Source organism: Lichenostomus cassidix, chromosome 1 (genome assembly GCF_008360975.1).
Source record: "Lichenostomus cassidix isolate B80296 chromosome 1, HeHo_3.0, whole genome shotgun sequence".
In the NCBI taxonomy this organism is placed as follows: Eukaryota; Metazoa; Chordata; class Aves; order Passeriformes; family Meliphagidae; genus Lichenostomus; species Lichenostomus cassidix.
The window spans coordinates 61,899,048-61,918,799 of NC_139479.1; the positions used below are offsets into that span (position 1 = coordinate 61,899,048).

Genomic DNA, 19,752 nt, shown 5'->3' on the forward strand with positions numbered 1-19,752 from the left:
GCCATTGATTTTCGTTTAAAATCAGGCAGATTTTAAATGTTAATGTTGAATAGAGATGTTAAATAGAGTCAGTATCTTTATGTGGACAAAACATGTCTGTAACTGTTTTGTCTTGGTTATTTTCTCATTCTTCTGTTAGGTATTTTTTTAACTTTTGTTCTATTTTATTTCATGTATTCTGGGATGTGAGTTCATAAACTACTCTATTCATTGTAAGGTGTTCGGTTAGGTTCTTTTTTTGTTTCATTTTCCTGTATGTTCAGATCAGTTAATCTTCCCTTGTTCCTTCTTTAATTTTATCCTTTATTCCCTCTTTTTACTGCACTGCAATCACCACACTGCAAATGCAGCCTGACTGTAGGAAGGTTCTGGAGACATTTGTTTGAAATATCAGTGCTTCAGCTGCATACTGAAGTCATCTAATTTTAGGTGTCTAAATGTGTGTTTCTATATGTGGCCTTGGATCTAAGCTCCTATTGAAACTAGTGAAGATTTAGTCACTAGCTGTAGTACACTTAGTGCTTTTCAGCTGACATCAGTTTGCACTCAATAGCTCTCCAGGCTCGACTGTCTGTACCAACTAGGTCTCCACTTGCTATAATGGGAGTTCAAAGTCCTAACTTGCACGCAGACATATAATTTTAGATACCTAAATGAGATGTCTCCATTTTGGAGCTAAAACCTGACTATTATAAGCTGAAATAAATAAGGCTACATCCTGAAAGTGCCTCATTTAGGTGTCTGGATTCACAGCTGTACCCTCAGTGAATGTCTTTATCCTCAAGTACCTGAACTCTTTGAGCTTATCCATTTCCATGAGCATCTAACATCACATTTTACAAGAATGGTACTGGTACTTGGAGGTGCATGCTGGGAATGAAGTTACAGCCCTAAGTTGCAGCTAGAGAATGCCCTTAAACTTGACTTCCATTACTCTAGTCAGACATGTCTAGCCCCCAAGGCTGTAAAGTATTAACTCAAGCTGCTGAGATTCAGGTGCTCTTATTGCCTGACTCTGGAATCAGTTGGATGAGCCTTGTATGAAGCATGTTAAGCTTGACAGGTCTGTGTCTGGCAATATTATAATGGTCCCATGGCATTGCAATTAGTTAATCTGATTTCTTCTCTGACTACGCTGTTGATGGGAAAGAAATAGCTCTATATTACTTGCTTTATGGGGGGAAAAAGAAGGGGAAAAAATTGGTACGATCTCGTCTTGGTTTCTAGTGTAAGTAGAAAGTTTGTCTAATGTAAGCAGTAAGCAGTTTGAATTAAATAAAAAAGTTAAAGCTGTGGGCATTTTACTTAGTATTTTCAATTAATGTACCAATATTTATCATAACTTTAATAGCATTTTCTTTATCTTAATTGGATGCAATCTGATTAACTGAAATAATAAAGATTCATGAAGATTGCTAACATTAAAGAGAGGAAAAAGTTCGTTAATTTCATTATCTGATTATTTAAAAGCAAATGGTGCTTTTATTTTATAGAAACTCAAACAATGTTTTTAAATGGACTTTGTACTGGGTTTCTTGAAAATGGAAGGGCTAGAACTTTGTGCATAAAGGACTTTTGCTGGATCCTCTTTCACAACTGTGTACAATACAAATACAGGGTGGTGTGTCATCTGTTGGAAAATGCATCACATTGTTAGATGAGACCTCAGGAGAGCCCCTTGTAGTTCCACCCTGTTCCATTCGAGTTTATTGCTACATTCTTGATGTATAGTTGCAGCTGTGAAACTATTCAGACCTCAGTCACAGAATTACTGTTAGTAAGAAATAGCTTTGAATTAATTTTGATTAACTCTTGTCCTATTTGTACTTCAAAAAGTAGTCATAGCTGCCTTATCCTATGAACCACTGTCAGGCAGGCACTTGATAGTTGTGAAGGGCTGTAGACACTCTGGGAAGGAAAACAATCTTCACGGTTGTGGAGCAGCTCTTGTGGCCACTGTTTTTCCAGAGTTCCTCAAAACAGGGCAAGTTCCTCATACATGCCCAGGCTGTCACAACTATGTTAGAAGCTTATAGGGCCTGACATTGCTTTGCCTCCCTGCCTTCTCTGATGCTAAAAGTTACTGAGTACCTAGGAGGTTACTCTCCCTTTCCTTCATTTTCACCTGTGCAAGGCTACTGTGTGGTCTGTTCATGTTAGAATGTAATATCTAATTAAACACTGCAACTTTGAATCCAGGGATTTTTAATTCTGTTCTTATTTTTTCCCTTTTTTTTTTTTTTACTAGTAGATGAATCAGCAGCACATGGCTTGATAGATGTGGCTGTGCATGTGTTATTAATAGTAAATTAATAGTTGTCCTTTTTTTTACTGTCTGTGAAATGACTGAGGTTTTGTCAGCTTTCATGGCTTACATGATCATGTCTCTCTTCAACTTTATTTAAAATCATGGTAATAAAAGTTCCCCTTCTTCCTTTTGCAGACATGCAGCAATGTGTTTTACATCTAAAGCAGTTTATTATCCAAATGAGGGAAAGGAAGAAGAGGCAGAAGATAACAAGGTCATTACATATAGGCTAGCTGTGCAGAAATATAAACAGCTCCTGTGTAATGTGAGTTTAAGACCGGTTACAAGCATGTAAGTTCAGCCACTTAAAGCCATTAAGAAACTGTAATCATATGGGGTTTCAAAGTTGGAAGGGCCAAATTCACTGGAAGTGAATACAGCTGTCCTCAGTGCTGTTCTTGTTTCTTTATGCCAAAGTGAAGCTCTTTCTCACACTGTAAAGGGCTTTCCAGTTGTCCTAGAAAACGCAATTGTCTAGAGCAGCTGCTCTAGGACACCATCCAAAGAGCCTCAGATTTTTTTCAAGTGACTGTAGAGCATCCAATAATTCGTACATGGGTCTCAGGTTAATGGTACTGGAGCTACTAGAAAAGCTGACTACAGCTTCCTTCCCTTTTGATTAATCAGCTATTCAGTGAGGATATGGTTTATCTCCTTTGCTTATTCTTGATTTGTTTTTCCAGTAGCCCATTCATCAAAAGTTTCACTTATCATTTCCCTTTGATGCTCTATGTATGGGCTATTTTCATAAATACCATGTATAATGTGTTTCCCTTGGATGGTCTTTGCAGTTCAAAGGTTGAATGGATGTGCCTTTCAAAGCAACTGAAGAAAGAGCTGCAGTAAGAACTATAAATGCCAAACCAGTAGTATATATGATTGCTACTTAATAATTCTTAAAAGAAGTTAATATGGAATTGTAGTTTCAATAAGATGTGAGTAAACTATATGAGTAGGAGAGTGAGTATTCCTCATGATGACCTCTTCCTAATGAAGTCTGGCAACAATTCTGAGAAAATCTAATGAAATATGGAGAGATCATTTAATATAGATGGACTGTGCTGACCAAAGAGCACAGCAGGACGGTAGGCTGAGACAAAGTCCCAAAGTAGAGAAAGCTCTACTCATAAAACACAGTTTTAGCAAGCCAGTTCCCAAAACAATCCAACCAACCAAAGCTAAAACAATCAAATTCCTGGGAAGAGATAGGCAAAGAACTGTTAGGTCCAGGAGCAGTAAGTTAATGATATTGCAGCCTTCTCTTCTAAGAAAGACGAATGAGTCAGAATGAAAGTTGACAGATAGAAGGAGAAAAATGTCTACAGAGAGTTGCCAGCCTTTCTATTTTTCTCTGTGTTTCCCACAAGTTGTCTTTAAGATAGTCTCTTCAAAGATAGCATTTAAGTGAAGCAATACTGTGTTGCATCTCCAGCTGCCTTAGACTTGAAGAGGTTGTACTCTGAAAGGCACCACTCTGTGGACAGAGTTAACTCTTATGGTTTATGCAGCCAAGACATCTCAGTAAAGCTCTTAAGTAGCCGGTAGATTTGGAAAATTATATTAAACCTGCTTAAGTTTGCATTTATTGTTTTTGTTATGCTTTCCATATACTTTTTATTTTGTTTCTTGTTTTGTGATCAAGCAAAGATTTTGGATCACATTCTGTTAGATGTACCAAAAAAGAAAACTGTTACTTTGACTCTTATGTAGCTTTTAAATTCAGTTAAATCTGAAATCTTATCTGACTTTTTACTCTTGTTTTACAAATGATAGTACATACAAATAAACCTACCTTGCAGGCAGATCCTTGGCATGCCTAAAGCCCAAGGTGAGTTTGAGAATTTAAGAAGCTAAACTATGTTTTTTCTGAAAGAGTATTTTTTTCTGAACTGGAATCAAAAGCAGAGTGACTATCTCCAAATAGAGTGTGACACTGCTGACAGTGCAGTTTTGGGGACTTGTTACAATGCAATGCATTAATGAGTGAAAATATTCAGTAAGTTACAAGGGCAGTCTGAGCAACTGGAACCAGTTAAAGTTCTTCCAACATGAATGAGTTTTAAAAATCACCTGCTAAGATAGCTGAAAAATAAGAATGGATATCAGCAAATACTGATCAGAGGTGCAGAGGATTGGCTAGCGTGAGTCTAGCTTCCACTCATTTCCCTGATTTGTACCACAAATGGATACAAGAGGACTGTCAAGCAGGAGGTTTTTGAGATTGATTGTTGATGGTTTGATCACTTTTCACTTCTGGCCCCTGGATGTTAGAACAGTGTGTTTCTACACAGGTTGTAAATCTCACATGATATCTACGTCGCATTTTCAATAAAATATTTGTGAAAGATATGGGTTTATGCTTACTACACCCTTCTAATGCTTATGCAAAGAAAATTGCATGAACAGGAGGAAAATGTACCTTGGAAATACCCTATCTTTTCTTTTAATTGCAGCTATATCAACATCAAAGTTTCCTTGCGTTACTTTCCAGCAAAGATACGACACAGAGTAGATTAGTAATATGTCCACACCACTTTCTGTGTTTCTCTGTCATACAGAGCACTGACTTCTCTACAATAGCTTTCCAATTGTGCATTATGTTCATAGAATTTCAGTGTGTTGTCATTTTTTATTTTTTTTTTAGTTACTGAGCCATGTTCTCTCAACTGAAAAATAGATCCACTGTTTATAATGGGAAAGAATCTAGTCTCATATTGGTGACAGTAGTTAAGTAGATGGGTATTGGGTTTGGAGTTTTTTTCAGAAGCATATAAATGTATGTTGCTGGATCATCTTTTTGCATGGTGCTACTATGCTGCTGGGTCTGGGCAAGAAATACAGTAAATGTTTCTGTGCAGCTTCAGAGAGCTGGAAAAGATGGTCTGAAAAGCCTCAGAACATTCCACAGAGAAAAAGAGCCTTCACATTGGGTAAGGTTATATCTATTTAGGATATAATTTTGGTGGATATGAAGGCAGTGGGAAGCAGGTAGGACTAGAAAATGCAGGTGTAAAGAATTGCAGGTATGCAGTGGAGTCTTGAGGCCGGATACTTACTTGCATGTTGCCTGTCTCCTTGAAAGCATAGCACAGAATATTTTGATCTCTATTTCCAAAGAACTTCAGCAGAGTGAATATACCTTTTTTTTTTTTTTACGTTTCTAAATTGTGCATGAAATAGGATTGAATGCAAAAGCATGATGCACAGCTAGCCTAGGATGTAAATATATTCCTTTGTAATCACTCAGTAATCAATGCAGTTGGGTATCTTTCAGCTAATGAGACATTCTGGAGATACTTGGTATTTCAGCAAAGCTGATCATCCAGACAACTCTAAAGGAACAGGAAATCCATATTCCAGAGTGGTATAAGATCAACAAGAATATGCATTAGTTGTCTAAAGTAATGTTGTTTGAATAGTACCACGGAACTGGGTGAAATGCAGTTATATAGGATGCAAGGTCATGCATAAGATTAGTAAATTATAAATGGGGATCTCCTCACTTGAAACTTGATAAGGAGGAGGAAGAAGCAGGCAACATATTTGACTCACAAGATAATACTTATTTCCAGTATAACGTATCTGTAAAGCTCACTGTGATCATAAAATGCATCAGGACAGTTGTTAGTATAGCTTGCGATGTTTAGTAGCATTTTACAGGATTCTGCTGAGATTTCAACTGTAATTTGATAACTCATGTTTACAAAAGATGAAGTGAAGATTATTCCAGGTATTGCAAAAAAGAACTGTGAGGATATTCAGGAGAATATCCTTGCTTGGCTGAAAATGAGCTTTGGTAGAAAACAACAGGGATTTTTTAAAAATAAATTAATGCCAGAGCGAGTCTAGAGCCCAGTTGACTATCAAATGGATGTGAAATACTTTTATGTAATTACAAGAAACCTTCTGGCTATTTAGGAGAGTGGGGCTCTAGAACAGCAGTCCCCTGGGGAGACATATGGGTAAAAGAACTTTTTTGGGATTGGTCTTCATGCTACATAAAATCCATTTATGGTGAATCTTGATGTACGATAATGGGGGAGAGGAATGAAATTGCAATTGCTGGTGAATAGACTTGATTCATGAGGTATTTTTCAGGCCTTGAGCCCTCATGGTCCAACAACAGAAAATTTACATCTCCTTCATCCAGACAGTAGTGAAACAATAAAAAGGTTTCTGCACAAAGGACACATTTACTTTACAGTTGTTAAGCAATTTTCTTGTGTCAGCTCCTTCATGGAGGGATGAATTGACCCATACATAATGTATAGTAAGGAACTCTACTGTATGCATGTGTCTCTTTTCCTTTCTTCTGGTTTGGAATGACAACCTTTATATATCTGAGCCAAGTTAGTTTCATCCCTGGCCTCTTGTTTGGCACAGGTAAGTAGATTCCTTACATAGTTCTTTCTGGCTCCAGGTTCATTTTAGATGCCAAAGCAGTGAGTGTATTACTTTCTAAAACATATTTGGTTACAAAGCAAATTGAATTTGATGAGAACACTGCAGCAGTATAGGCTTATCTTTGTTACTGATCCCAGCTTACTGCTTTTCCAGATACCTTCTTTCTGATAGTACATGTTTATTAACATTGCTGAAAGCTTTTTATCAACAGAAGCCTTTGTCATGGATGCTCTTAGTATTTGAGCTTACATACTTCCCCTGTGTGGTAACTTGCTTGAGATTTGTAGAAAATAGTTCCTCATTGAAGTGATCTATATAGAGTTCATTGTGGAGGATGAAGGAGTCTTTGTCACATAAAACACCAAGAAGACCAAATTTTAAACTTGAAATTCCAAAACAAATTTAAAACATACAGATTTAAAAGTCTTTATTAGTTATTAGTTAGATTGCAGACCCTGAAAAACCCTTTCATATCACTTTCAGTAATAAAATGTGAGGTTTGCAGTGCGAATTGTCTGATAGTGTTTGTTAAGGGATTTGTGCAATAGTAGAAACATTTCACTACAGAAGAGGCTGTAGATGTTTGTAGCAAGCATAGTGCCTTTCTGTTTCTGACTGACAATATCATTTTTTTTAATGTGTATCCTGATTTGGGGTTAATTAATTTGAGATCAAATTTCTGCAAAGCTTTTTGAACCTGAAAATTCTTGTGTGTGGACCCTAAGTCATTAGCAGAACCAGAAGTCTTAATCTAAGTGTTTATTTATCATGTCAGTTGCAGTGATAACAATGTTCAAGATCAGTAGCTTGTCACACTTATTTCCACTGTCTTCAGAGCATCCTCTGTTATAGCTATATTCATAGGCTTGTCTTGTTATTAGTGAAAAAGACAAGAGAAAAGTATGTCTCTGGGAAGAACTGTGATTGTGAGGGGTCATGTTTAAGGTGCTTAGATTCCACCTTGCCTGTAATTTAGATTTAGCTGCAGAAGTCTCAGATGCAGCCCAGATCACCCACTAAATAATGATCTAATCCTAGCAAGTATGATCAATCCATTGCTTCTCCTGTTTTGACCGTGGAATTCCCTACATGCCTATAATTTTACAAAACATGAGGCGGCAGGGGGCAGTCAGAAGCCAGACATCAAAAACAGAGACAGTATAGAGTCAGTATATAAATGTTGCCTTTCTGACTCTCTAAAAGAAAGGCTGCTTGTTTACTTGGACTGTATTAAGTTTATCCTCAAATGCAAACAGTATCATCAGCAGGAAATTGTTTAAAGTACTTGCTCACAATCGAAAAAAATCTGAGCTCTGCAAATACCGCAGAATCTGAACCTGTGGCTCCCCAATTCCACTAGTGTCCCCCTTAACCATGAGGCTCCAGAATATTCTGAGCTGGCCTTTTCTCTATGTTGTTTTTCGGAGATGGGCATCTTCACCTCAAAAAAAGATTCTGGAGGGAAAATCTTTTTTTTGGAAAAGCAAGCTGCCTTTTTCTGCTGATGTAATGGGGATTCCTCTATGATTTCAGTGAAGTCATGGAAAAGCAAGCTGCCTTTTTCTGCTGATGTAATGGGGATTCCTCTATGATTTCGGTGAAGTCATGGGTTCTGCTTCCTGTTTTAAAGCTGGCTCTGAATTTTCCACTTAGAAGCTCTTGGATTAAAGGAGTTAAGTGTTTTCCATTCCAGTTTCTAGTGGTTCATCTCCAGCAGAAGTGACCCAGGTTATTTCTTAGTTTGGTGTTCATAGCACTCTCCTAAATAGGAGCAAGCTGTGGTAAATGTGCAGGAGCAGAGACTTGTCCTCTGGAGGCAGCCAGTGAATCACGCTGCTGAAGCCAAGTGTTTGCTTTAGGTGCTGCACTGTAAGGTGTAAGACATTAGATGTTTTCAATTTGGTCTTAAGTCTCTCTTTTGTCATATGCTTTGCCTGGGTATAAAATTATTTGTATAATTTGCCTGGGTCTTGTTCCCTGCAGTTTGTGTCATGATAGAAGAATTTCTCATCACAAATGTCATCTTTTGAATTTTCAGCTTCAGGGATTGTTTTCTCCACTCATGATTTGAAACAAAACTATGTTATAAAGGGTTACTTCAAAATTTATTTCATGGTTAAGAAACCTACATCTGAACATTTGTTTGTGTAACTGCAGTGTTGCCAGAAACTTTGTTGGTGGACTCAAGTGAACACCTCAAATGGAGACAGAAAAATAATGTGTGTGAAAAAAATGCATGTGGTGAGTGAGAAGAGAGGTAGACCTGTAGGACCGAACTCTTTCCATTGCTTAGTATTGTTACAGATAATCTCTTTATCTGATCAGAACAACAAACTCCCCTAATGAAAGAATTGCATCTAAGAGAGTAAAATTTCAGTGAGAGAGAGCTGTTGGATAGGAGGGGTTTTTTAAAAACCATCAGTTGTTACTAACTTTTTACCTTATACTGAGAAAAAGATTTAGCCCTGTTTTTGCACCAAGAACTCTAGTGGTGGAGCCAATGTCTTTCTAGATTTACCTGTTTTTCCTTTGTCTGCTAAATCATGTAGAATCCTGGATTATCAGATTTCTGGAAAGCTGAAATACCCCACATCCTGCTAACTTTGTTTTATATCTTTCAGTTAGGAGTGACCACTCACAAACTGGTCTCTTTAAAGAAAAACATGTTGTATGTATTTTGCATACTAGAAGGATTTCAGCTGTTTATAATCATAATAATTTTTGTTCTGCTGGGGTTTTATTTTAAATGGACACTCTGAATCTGAATTGTATTTATTTATAATTAGATTGAAACCTAGACAACTCAAAGGTTTTCAAATGAAAGTACTTGTTATTAGTAGATTCAAGGGACTCTGAGTAGTACATCTTTAGGCATGTCTGCTTCAGATAGAAATAAAGATTTGAGTTGGGCGCTGAATTTTCTCTTGGCAGCCTTTTCTGATATGATTTTTTTGCTGGGGTTTCTGACACTGTATATGATGTATTAATCCCAGTTTGCTCAAACAGATTTATTTTCTTTATATCCATGGAGTCTTCTCTCTTCTCCACAATTTTAAACTACTTTACCCTAGAAGCTGGTAAAATTGTTCCAGCATTTATATGAATGCTATTGATTTTCTTAATCAATACATTAGATTTGTATAAATAATATTCAGTAAGTTATCTTCAAGTAATTCCATGTATGTATATGTCTGTGTATGTATACATACATACGTGTGTATGTGCATAATAATTTGGGGAGGGGTAATGTTGAAAAATTTGCACAAAGGAAAGGAGGCTTCTTTGAATGCCAGCTGAGACAGCAGAATGTGCCTGATAATTCTGCATTCTAGTTTCAAGCCAATGTAGCCAGGTAAGTAAAAAAAATAACAGTGTAAGAAGTTGAATATCAGGATGATGAAAATGCTTTTACAAGTAATTATACTATGTAATATTATTCTTAGCAAAATAAGGCAGGCAGGGGGAGGAAGTTGAAGTTAACACTTGTTCCCTCCAAGATCTGTCTTCTCTGGATCAACACAGTCTTTTGTAGAAGACACTGTCTACACACCAAGACCTGCCAACACTTGTGATTTTCACTCTTAACCACAAGCAGCTGTCAGTAGCAGTGGTTAACTTTTTAACTTCCTGGTCTGCAGTGCTATATGGGGGGAAAAAAACAAAACCCACCTATTAGAAAAACACCAATTCTAGTGGTAACAACTGTTAGATGATTAAACTGTAGATTATTCTGAATGTTGTGAATCAAGTGCAACATGATTAAGCAGTATGCACAAATATTAAATTTTAGTCTGAAAAAGTTACAGATTTGTACTGCTTAGCATGAGTGCTAGGAAATTAAACTCTCCTTGAAGAAAAAGCTAAGCAAATATGCAGTGCAGCTAGATTAGAATGAGTGCAGATTGTTTTTCCTGCTAATAATAATAACAACATTTTTTTCAAAGTTTCTTTGTATGGTATATCACATTTGACTCCCTTTGAAATGCAGCGATTTATGGTTCACCCAATATTTAAATTGGAACACTATGAGGGAGTGAACGATTTTTTGACTTAACTCTTCCACACAGTTACTAAATCATTGCCATAAGGTGGCAAACTAAACAGAGTAATTTAACAGTCCAGGCTGCACAGTACAAAGTGTGTGTTGTATTTCCACGTTAACATATTTGAATCATTGTTACTTTTTTTTTAGTGAAGTAGAATAGAGTTCATCAATGTGCCGCACAGTTGCTTCAGAAAGTAGGTATGAAAACTCTTATTATTGAAGTATCTCAACAACTAGGATAATTCTTCTTCAAATTCCCAAGTGTAACTTTGTGTTATGAAGTTTGTGCTGTTCAAAGGCATGGACTTGCAGTCTTTTTTTAATCACAAAATTGCACCGTGGTCATTGTTTAGAAACAAGTGAAATAAAAGTACATTTAACATTTGAACATAGAAACCATTGTCACCTCTTTCCTTTGAAAGTACATCAGGCCATTATAAAAGAAAACTGATAGCTGCATTTGTGATAAAGTGCTATAGGAACCTGTCATCTCTGCACTTTGCCTGAGAACGGATTTTCTAGTGAATATGTATGTGTGGTTTCATGGGAAAGATCAGGATATCATTAGGATGTAATCTGTAGAAATAGTCTAGTTAGACTTCATGGCTTTCTTCTCTTTTATCCATTATTCCAAAGCCTCTGTAGATGAAACTGATGCTTCCCACCCTCCCCCGCCCTGCTTTTTGAAAGGAACTATCATAATGTTATACCTTTAGTTTTTCCTTTTGTTTGCCAGCCTGCGGTCTACTGATAGATTTCCTTTTTTTTTCCTAGTCAATTAATACATTTCAATTGATGTTGCGGCTTTGTCAGCTGCTGTTCCCCGGCCTTGATGGCAAAAGTAGACAGATGGATGGGGGAAGGGAAGGGATTGTTTTGTCAGGATGAATTTAGAGCATAAGGGATATGTTAAATTGTGACAGCATTGCCAGCTGAAGTCTTTTGATCACCTGTGTCCTTGCAGCCATCCCAGTTCCTTCTTGTGCTTCTTCTCCAGCTTAGGCCAAACAGTAAGTTCTGTGCTTGCTTTCCTTTTTTATTACTTGCTTTTGTTATGTTGCACCTAGTATGTGTAAAGCTGCTGAGCTTAACTTAAAGCACTGATTTGGAAGTATTTTCCAGGCATGGTTTATGGGACAAATGCAGACCAATTGGTGGTGGTTGTTGTTACCGAGTTTTTTTAATTAGTTGTAGCTGTTGGGAACCCAAAATAAAACTTTGAAGTTGTAGCCCTTATGTAAAAGACAGAGTGGCGCAACTGTTTGTGGCATCTGGGCCCATTGATTTACTGCAGCCCATCAGTATTGGAGGGGTGTGCTGCTACGTCAGCTGGCACTCTATTGTTTCAGCTGCTGTGGCCTTTGTGTTTGATCCTGTCAGTGCTTGCGTCAGTGATGCATATCATCGCCCGTGTGATGTCAAAGTGTGGGTGTTCGGTTATAGAGCCATAGTTAACCTAATGTGCTGCAGTAAATCCTGAATGCTATTTCCTCCTGGGGATAGCAATGATTCATCGCCGTTCACATTAGACTAATGCTAAGTATAGCAGTGTTCATGAGCCGCAGTATCCACATAGATTAGTATCAAAGTCATCGCAGTTCTCCAAACGCTGGGCCGGAAAGCGTTTGTTTGCAACCAGATCTGTTTGTGCACCCCCTTTGTTAGGTGTAAACTGATTAGCAGGTCAGCTCAAGGAAAATCCCCTGGAAAGACTGGGCCTAAGTAATTCTTTAGCACTTAATTATGCTAATTAACGTAAAAGCTTTGAGCTAAATGACTCGGATCGCACTGGGCAATGGCAGCCGGTAGATTACAGTCCCGAGCGGAGCGGGGAGCCCCGCGGGAAGGCAGAGGATGCCGCTCTCGTTGGGGGCAGTGCCCCTTGCAGCGGCGGCGCGGGCAGGGCGGGGCGCGGGGCGCGGAGAGCCGCGGGGCGGAGCGGAGCGGAGCGGGCCCGGCCCAGCGCGCACCTGAGGGAGCCGCCCCGCCCCGCCCCGCCCAGCCCCGCTGCCGCGGCGCGCCGGGAGCAGCCGCCCGCCCGGCCCGGCCCGGCCCGGCCCGGCTCGAAATGAGCGGTAAGGACTCCCGCCTGCCCGGTTCGGCCGCCGCGCTGGAACACGACACCTGCGGGCCGGCGGCCTCCGCGGTTGTGCGGCAGTGGTGGATGGGGGAGAGCTGCGATGGCTGGGGGAAAAAAATAACAATCTGTGGGGCAGGAGTGGGAGCGCTGCCAGGCCCCTGTGTCGGTGCCGCACCCTCGGAGGGGTGGCGGCGGGGGCTAGAGCCGCGAGGGGAGCCGGCGCGCTGCGCTGGGAGGCCGCGGCAGCCCGGGTGCTGGAGCGCAGGGCCGGCGCTGGGTGCCCCGGAAGAGCATTCCCTGCCGGCGCTGGGAATCCGCTCTGTGCACCTTGGCCGGGGCTCTCACGAGCCGCTTCAAAGGGAGCGGTGCTTCCTGGTTGAAATAAAAAGAAATGGTGTATCTGCTCGGCGAGCGGTGGCGGTATCCTCAGGTTTTCAGGTGTTACTATGTTTAGATCAGCTTGTCACGATCCTAGCGATGATGCAGCGCTGGTAATTTTGCTACACGTTTATGGTGGCTGTAATGAGCATAATGAGGTTTTTATAGTCTACTCAAATAGACACTGGAAAAATTCACCAGCTCTTGCTAGAGGAAGGAGGTATCCCTCCCGTTGGTGAGATTTTAGGACAAAAATAAATTGAGAGTGTGGTGAAACATCTGTTTCCTGGGTTCAGTTCCATTAAATCAGCCTTTAGTGAGTTTGATGAGACATTTTTAAGTAATAAAGTAACTCAGTTATGTGTTCGTTTTCCCACAATGCTTCTTTCCCACTTATTATGTAAGAGATCTTGTATACCTGAAAGTCTACAGAAGATTTGAGACCTCCCTTTACTAAGTCAAGTCATCAATAGGATGAAGTCAATTCCATTTATGTGCAATATGGAAAACTAGATGTGTGCTTAACGTGAATTCCTGATGCTGTTGTGTGCTGGTACTTTATAATAACTCTCCCTCATGGTGAGACAAAACATGCTCGTTTTGTCATGCAGCAGTCTAGCCAATACTTAAAAGCATGAAAATTCCTCTTGAAGTGTATTTCACCAAAGGAGAGCTGAGATCTTCACATTGGTGAAGAAAAAAAATATATGTTTTTGTAGCATATTAGCATTTTATCTTCAGGTAAAATTTTGCAGGTTGTGATATGCTTCCTGTCAAGAAATCAGTGATTTTACTGCAAAACATAATGATAATTAAAAATACCTGTGAAGTCTGCCAACATTTTGTCCCATGGATGTCCCTCTAGAAACTTCATTTCACAGCCACTTGGAAATCCAATCAGAAGTAAACGAGAGTTCTTGAATATTCAAAATACATTTTCATCAACTTTCATACCTTAAAGTGTGAAAGATGGGATGCAAGTTCTGAAACTACTAATTTGACTACATTCTAACACTGCAATACCTTTTCAAGTTCTTATATTCCCTTTATGTCTTTATTTTTGTGACTGCTAGATTATGTTATACTGAAAATGGCTTTGGCGATCGACCTTTGTACTGGATTGGTGATAACTGCTCTATGTTTGTTAGAGAGATTAAAGTGCTAAATAAGTAAGCTTTTAAAAAGTTGTTAAACAATATCCTCTAGACGCTTAAAGCAAAACAAAGTAAAAAACCCAAACACTGATAATCACCTGTACTCAAAGAAACCACTTGTTCATGAGAGTTTCGTTGTCCCCCAAGGACTCTGTGTTCTGTAAGAAGTAAACATGATCTTAGTTTTCCATTTACTTGAAACTTACATAGTTTAAAATTGTGAGTGTAATGGAAGTGTCAGTGTTTTGTACTCATAGAAAAACTGCAGGTGAGCAATGCAAGATACAAGTTGTGTTAAATCCACCCTATGTAAGAATTTAAAACATTATTTGTTTCAAAGGCAACTTAAAATAAATATGCTTCCATTAGTTTTGACCTTTTTGAATTGAAGCACTATTTGAGTTTCTCTTTTGCTGCTTTTTGCTTCACTTTCATTTCTTTTTAGCACTTCATACTCTGGGGAAATTTTTGCTGAAATATTTTTGAGTTTCAGATGAGCAAAAACTGAATGTTCAGTTTTCAATTTATAGCTAGCTGTAGTCCTTATATTCTTCGCTGTTGCACAGTTCAGTGAATCATTCAATAAAGATCTTGTTCTTAAAAAGTCTCTTCACCCCATCATCCTGTTGTGGATTATCATTATCTTTTTAGGTAACGTTTGCAAACTTCTGTATATTATTCTGAAGAAGTTCCTATAATGTGTAATTAATTTGGATTGCATGCTGCTTTTCTGAGGAGTGTTTTTCATTCCTTTTCCCTGCTCTTGACATTTGGACAGAGGTACCTTTATTTTTCTGTCAAGTCAATACTTATCAGAATGAGGTGTGCTAATCTCATGTACTGCACTTTGCATTTACTTAGTACTTTCCATTTGCAGAGCCTAAAAGAGTTTTAAAAAACATTAAGGTGGAGCTGTGAATGCCCTTTCAGAAGTATTACTGAAACTGCACTAAGTTGGAGTGATACTTTTGGTAGCTTCTATATACTGAATTGGAAATTCAAAGAATGCAGCCTACAGTGTCTGAATCCCAACCTTATGCTCTTGTCACAAAACTTGTTCAAATTATATTGTGTTTCAGTATTTCTATTTTGTGTTTCAGTTTCCAGTATTTCTTTAATTAAAACACCTTCAGTGTTTGTTCTCTTGTATATTTAAAACACAATAATGTAAGTACATTCCTCTTGAGCCTATACCAATGTGCTTGCTCTCACAGAGGCCAGTATCAAATACTGAAGGGAACTGCATAAGGATAGGGCAGGCATACAGAAGAAACTTCCTTGTTCCTGAAGTAGAAGTAATACTTACATTTTTTACAGCTCTTAATGGATTACCTCTCCCAATCTGAACCTAATCTTGAGTTTCTATGGTGTTCTTAAAGCAAAGAGTTACACAATTTACCTGTGCATTTTATGAGAAATCCCTTTGTCTGTTTTAAAACTTACCTGGTAAATTAGTTTACTATCTCTGATTCTTGCAAATGAGAAACTACAAATTATCTCTCTTCTCATTTTTAGGTGGTTTTTTTTTTAAAATCAGTCTTTTATTGTTTCTCTGCTGCCAGCCCTTTTAACTGTCTTCTGGTGGAAGAATCATGGTCTCTTGAATCCTTCCTGATAAACAGGTGGAAAGCCACTGTAAACTTTTTTTTTGTCCTTTTCTAGTCATGTGTGTTCCTTTTGAAAGGTGGAATCAAACATACTGCTCAAGGATTTGAGGTACAGCGTGAATTTATACCACAGTTTAATGATGTTTTCTGCGTGTTCTCTGTTCTGTCAGTAATGATTTTTAATGTTCTCTTTCTTTCTGCGAATACCACTAAACAACACTTGGGTGGTATTTCTTTAGAAATCCATGTAGTAGCTGTGATGTATGTTTATTTACATCTGATTTATAGCTTATTGCTGTAAATAAACACTTCTGCTTTTGTCCAGGTGCATCACTTTGCAGGTACCAAGACTATTCCTTCTGGGTTTTTATAATCTGATCATTGAGTACTGTGAGATCCTTTACAGCTCTCTGAAAACATAGCACCTTGCTGTTCATTTTCTGTTCTGGAAGCTTTGTTTAATACATTGAACAGGTTTTTTGGTTGCCTGTGGGACTGCTTTGGTCACTTGAAGCACTTCGAAAGCTGATCATTTACTTCTCTTTGTTTCCTGGTCTCCAGTCAGTTATTCATGGAAAGACCTTCCTTTTTAACCAAAGGCAGCATTATTTCTTTTAGAGTCTCTGTGAGACATTGTCAAAAGCTTTTTGAAAATCCAAGTGTGTGACAGCATCCCTGTGGTCTTTGAAGGTATCTGATTTTCCAGGCAATACTTTATCTACAAATGCCACCTTAACACATTCCCATTGTGTCATATTTATCTAAGTGTCTGTAAACTCCTTTCTTTATGGTTTGCATGGTACAAGGATCACCATGGTGTCATGACTTTTCCCATTAGGTGGAGCAGACATACTAGTTGGTAATACACTGGCTTTTCCTTGGGACCTTAAGTTAGTGTCTCCTTTGCCACCTTCCACTGCTGTGATACTGAGACTACATTAGATGATAAGACCATAGTAAAAACTAGCAGTTTTGTAAGTTATTTTCTTTGTAACTCTTAGCTGAATACTATCTGGTTTCAGCAGTTTGTTTCAAATATTTTTGTTTGTTTCTGTTTTATATTCTCTTCTATTGTCTTTTCATCTTGGGGCGCCTCTTTTCAGTTGTCATCTGTTAAGTTTGGACATGAGCTCTTCTGTGAGCTTATTGAGAGAGATGGGAGAAATATCTGCTGGGGATTTTTTTAGCCTGTTTCTGGTTTTGTTCAACTGTTTTTAGACTTCAAAGACTGCCCTTTGCTATAATTTTATCTGTACAGTTCATTGCCTTTGTTTATCCATGTTATCTTGTATATTTTTCGTAGAGACTTTACAGTTCAGTGTGTTCTTTCAGCTTTCTCAAATTATTAAATGGTGCTGTACTGAATGTTTCTGTAACCCACTTAGGTCCTGCTCAGGTTCCAATGATGTCCCCAAATGGTTCAGTGCCTACTATTTATGTGCCTCCTGGATATGCCCCACAGGTATGTTACTTCACTTGCTTCTTATTTTGTTTCATGCAAATTTTGGAATTGGAACCATAATCGCTAATTCAGTAAAATAATTTGTTAGGTTTCAGTCACTGTGATCAAGCAAGGAGATAAGAGATGTCCCACAGTATCTCTGAGATGGGAGGCTTCACATTCTGTATATGTGCCTGTTCAGTTATTTATTGACTGTGTACATGACAGTAACGAGCACAGTTCCTTGCTGAGTTCAGAATCCTAATGTACTGGATGCCTTCTAAATATAAAATGCAATCATGACCCAAATAGCTGCTTGTGCAGGACCTGTACTGATTCCTGTGTTAGTGGATATTTTCTCTTGGCAGCAATATAATTTATACATGGACATAGTTCATGTCTGGGAATTTCCCTACAGATAAGGAGAAAAACAGGTCAGTTGAAAAAGTACAGCAAACAGCATGGAAAAAATGTCAGCTGTCCATTGGGACTAAGTTATCACAGAATAGGTGTTTCCACCACTTATCTTAAAATGGGCCTCTCATTTTTTCACTGCTGTGTGATTCCTGATTTAGATGCCTGAAAATTAAATGTGAGCTAGATAACGTAGACATCCTTTAAAGCAGATTAAAAGGATGATTTCTTGTTGCTATTTCTGACATGCATTATAATGAGATGTGTGGCCTTCTAGATGGTGCCTCTTTCTTTCCCTCACCTGTAGAACTAAGGCTTAGTAAGTCAGATCTGGAAGTTAGAGCAGATGAATACCACTCCCCATTGATGTAAGTCTCTCTCAAGACATTGTGTTGTTGTGCCTCTGATTTAGTGTGCATTCAATGGTGTACGCTGAGAAGGGACTGCAATGCATAAAATAGAACCAAAAAGCCCATAGTGTCATCAGATGTTGGACAAATTATCTGAACAGCATTAAAAAAATTGTTCTCTAGGAAAAGAAAACGCTGTTAGGGCAGGCAGACTACTGATTTTATCTTTCATCTCTTGGAAGCTGTCTGATAAGTTGATTCTATACATCCTTTGTAGTTGAGTTCCCAAACACGCAGAAGAAAAATTACTTATAAGTAATCACTAAAGTCCATATATCTTCAGGTCATAGTAAAAAGTCCTGACTCCTGTTAGATTTCATTTTTTAAGAACTGAAAGAAGTTTAGAGCTAAGTGAAAGTTGAAATTTTACCATATTTCTTGCTTGTTTTCAGTTGAAGTACATATTTAAAAAGCTGTGTAACGTGCCAATCTGAACAATATTTTTTGAATACAGTTTGTCCTTCCTTTGACGACAATTTAGATCAAGATGCTGAAGGACTGGGCCTTGCTGAGAGGCCCATTCATTAGCCTTTCACTGGAGTTTGTTAGTGCAAGCAGGTGTTCAAGCACCACGCTCTGGCCTTTGAACTGAAGGTGCCTCACATCTATCCAGCTCAGAGTACAGGTGGAATGAGCTCATCTGCTGTTTTCATCTGAGTAGAAGTACCATAGTCCAGGAAGACCTGTAGTTTATAAGCCTTCTCAAGTGTTTTCTACTGACAAAACGTACCAGACTTTGTGGTTTATGATGGAATTTTGTGTTACAAGCCAGAAGATTTGATAGTAGCCTTGCAAACAGGAAAACATAACATTATTGAGCTAAGAGTTTTCCCAGACTTACTGCAGTCCCAGCAAAGTAACTTCCATGGTTTCCTCGAGCATAGTATATTTTTAAATGTCAGCAGCTGCAGCTATATTTTGAGTTGAATAGGAAACTAGCTAAATGTCCAAAGCTGTCAGCCTGGAAGAACTTCAACATAACCATCTTTTGTCTCTCCATTTTCATTTAGTTCTATTATGCTGCTGCTTGCTTCAGTTCCTGTTTGGCAGTGGTACAGCGTACTGTCCTCTGTTAGAAGTTGGGGATAACCACTGAATAAAAGATTTGTTTTTCTTATATCACATAACTAAAAAGCAATTCATCAGCTGATTTGCTTTTCCCTTCCTCTTCTTTTGGAACTGTAGTTGTAAAACTGAAAGAAAGCATATCTTTATTCATCCTCTCTTAAGCCATCTATATTCACTGTGTGTAGTGAGTTTTCCAGTGGTTTGGTTGGTTCAGTCAACCAAACAGGCCTATGCCAGAACCACATGTTTTGCTAGCACAATTGTTTACTTTTTAAACTTAAAATTATATACTTAGCATGATGCTCTGACTGTTTTTCTGGAGAATTTTTATCTGTGTAGTAGTCTGCTAGAGGCCTACCATTGAGCAGATGTTTGATCTGGAAACACAGTTACAGACTTGTTAAACATAAGGTTCCTGCTGTTATGAATTGGGTGACTATTTC

General features: G+C 38.4%; 1 protein-coding gene across 6 annotated transcripts in view; it reads left to right on the plus strand.

The window, feature by feature from the left end:
- FNDC3A (fibronectin type III domain containing 3A) overlaps window positions 1-19,752 on the plus strand; it is a 113,401-nt gene that overhangs the window by 46,618 nt on the left and 47,031 nt on the right. For 5 of the 6 annotated variants that reach the window (XM_085059924.1, XM_085059934.1, XM_085059969.1 and 2 more), the window contains one exon: window positions 17,362-17,438. In XM_085059924.1, coding sequence (XP_084916050.1) covers window positions 17,362-17,438 — 77 coding nt within the window. Of the gene's footprint in view, window positions 1-12,752; window positions 12,833-17,361; window positions 17,439-19,752 lie in introns of those variants that run through there. The other variant, XM_085059959.1, reaches the window with a different exon arrangement.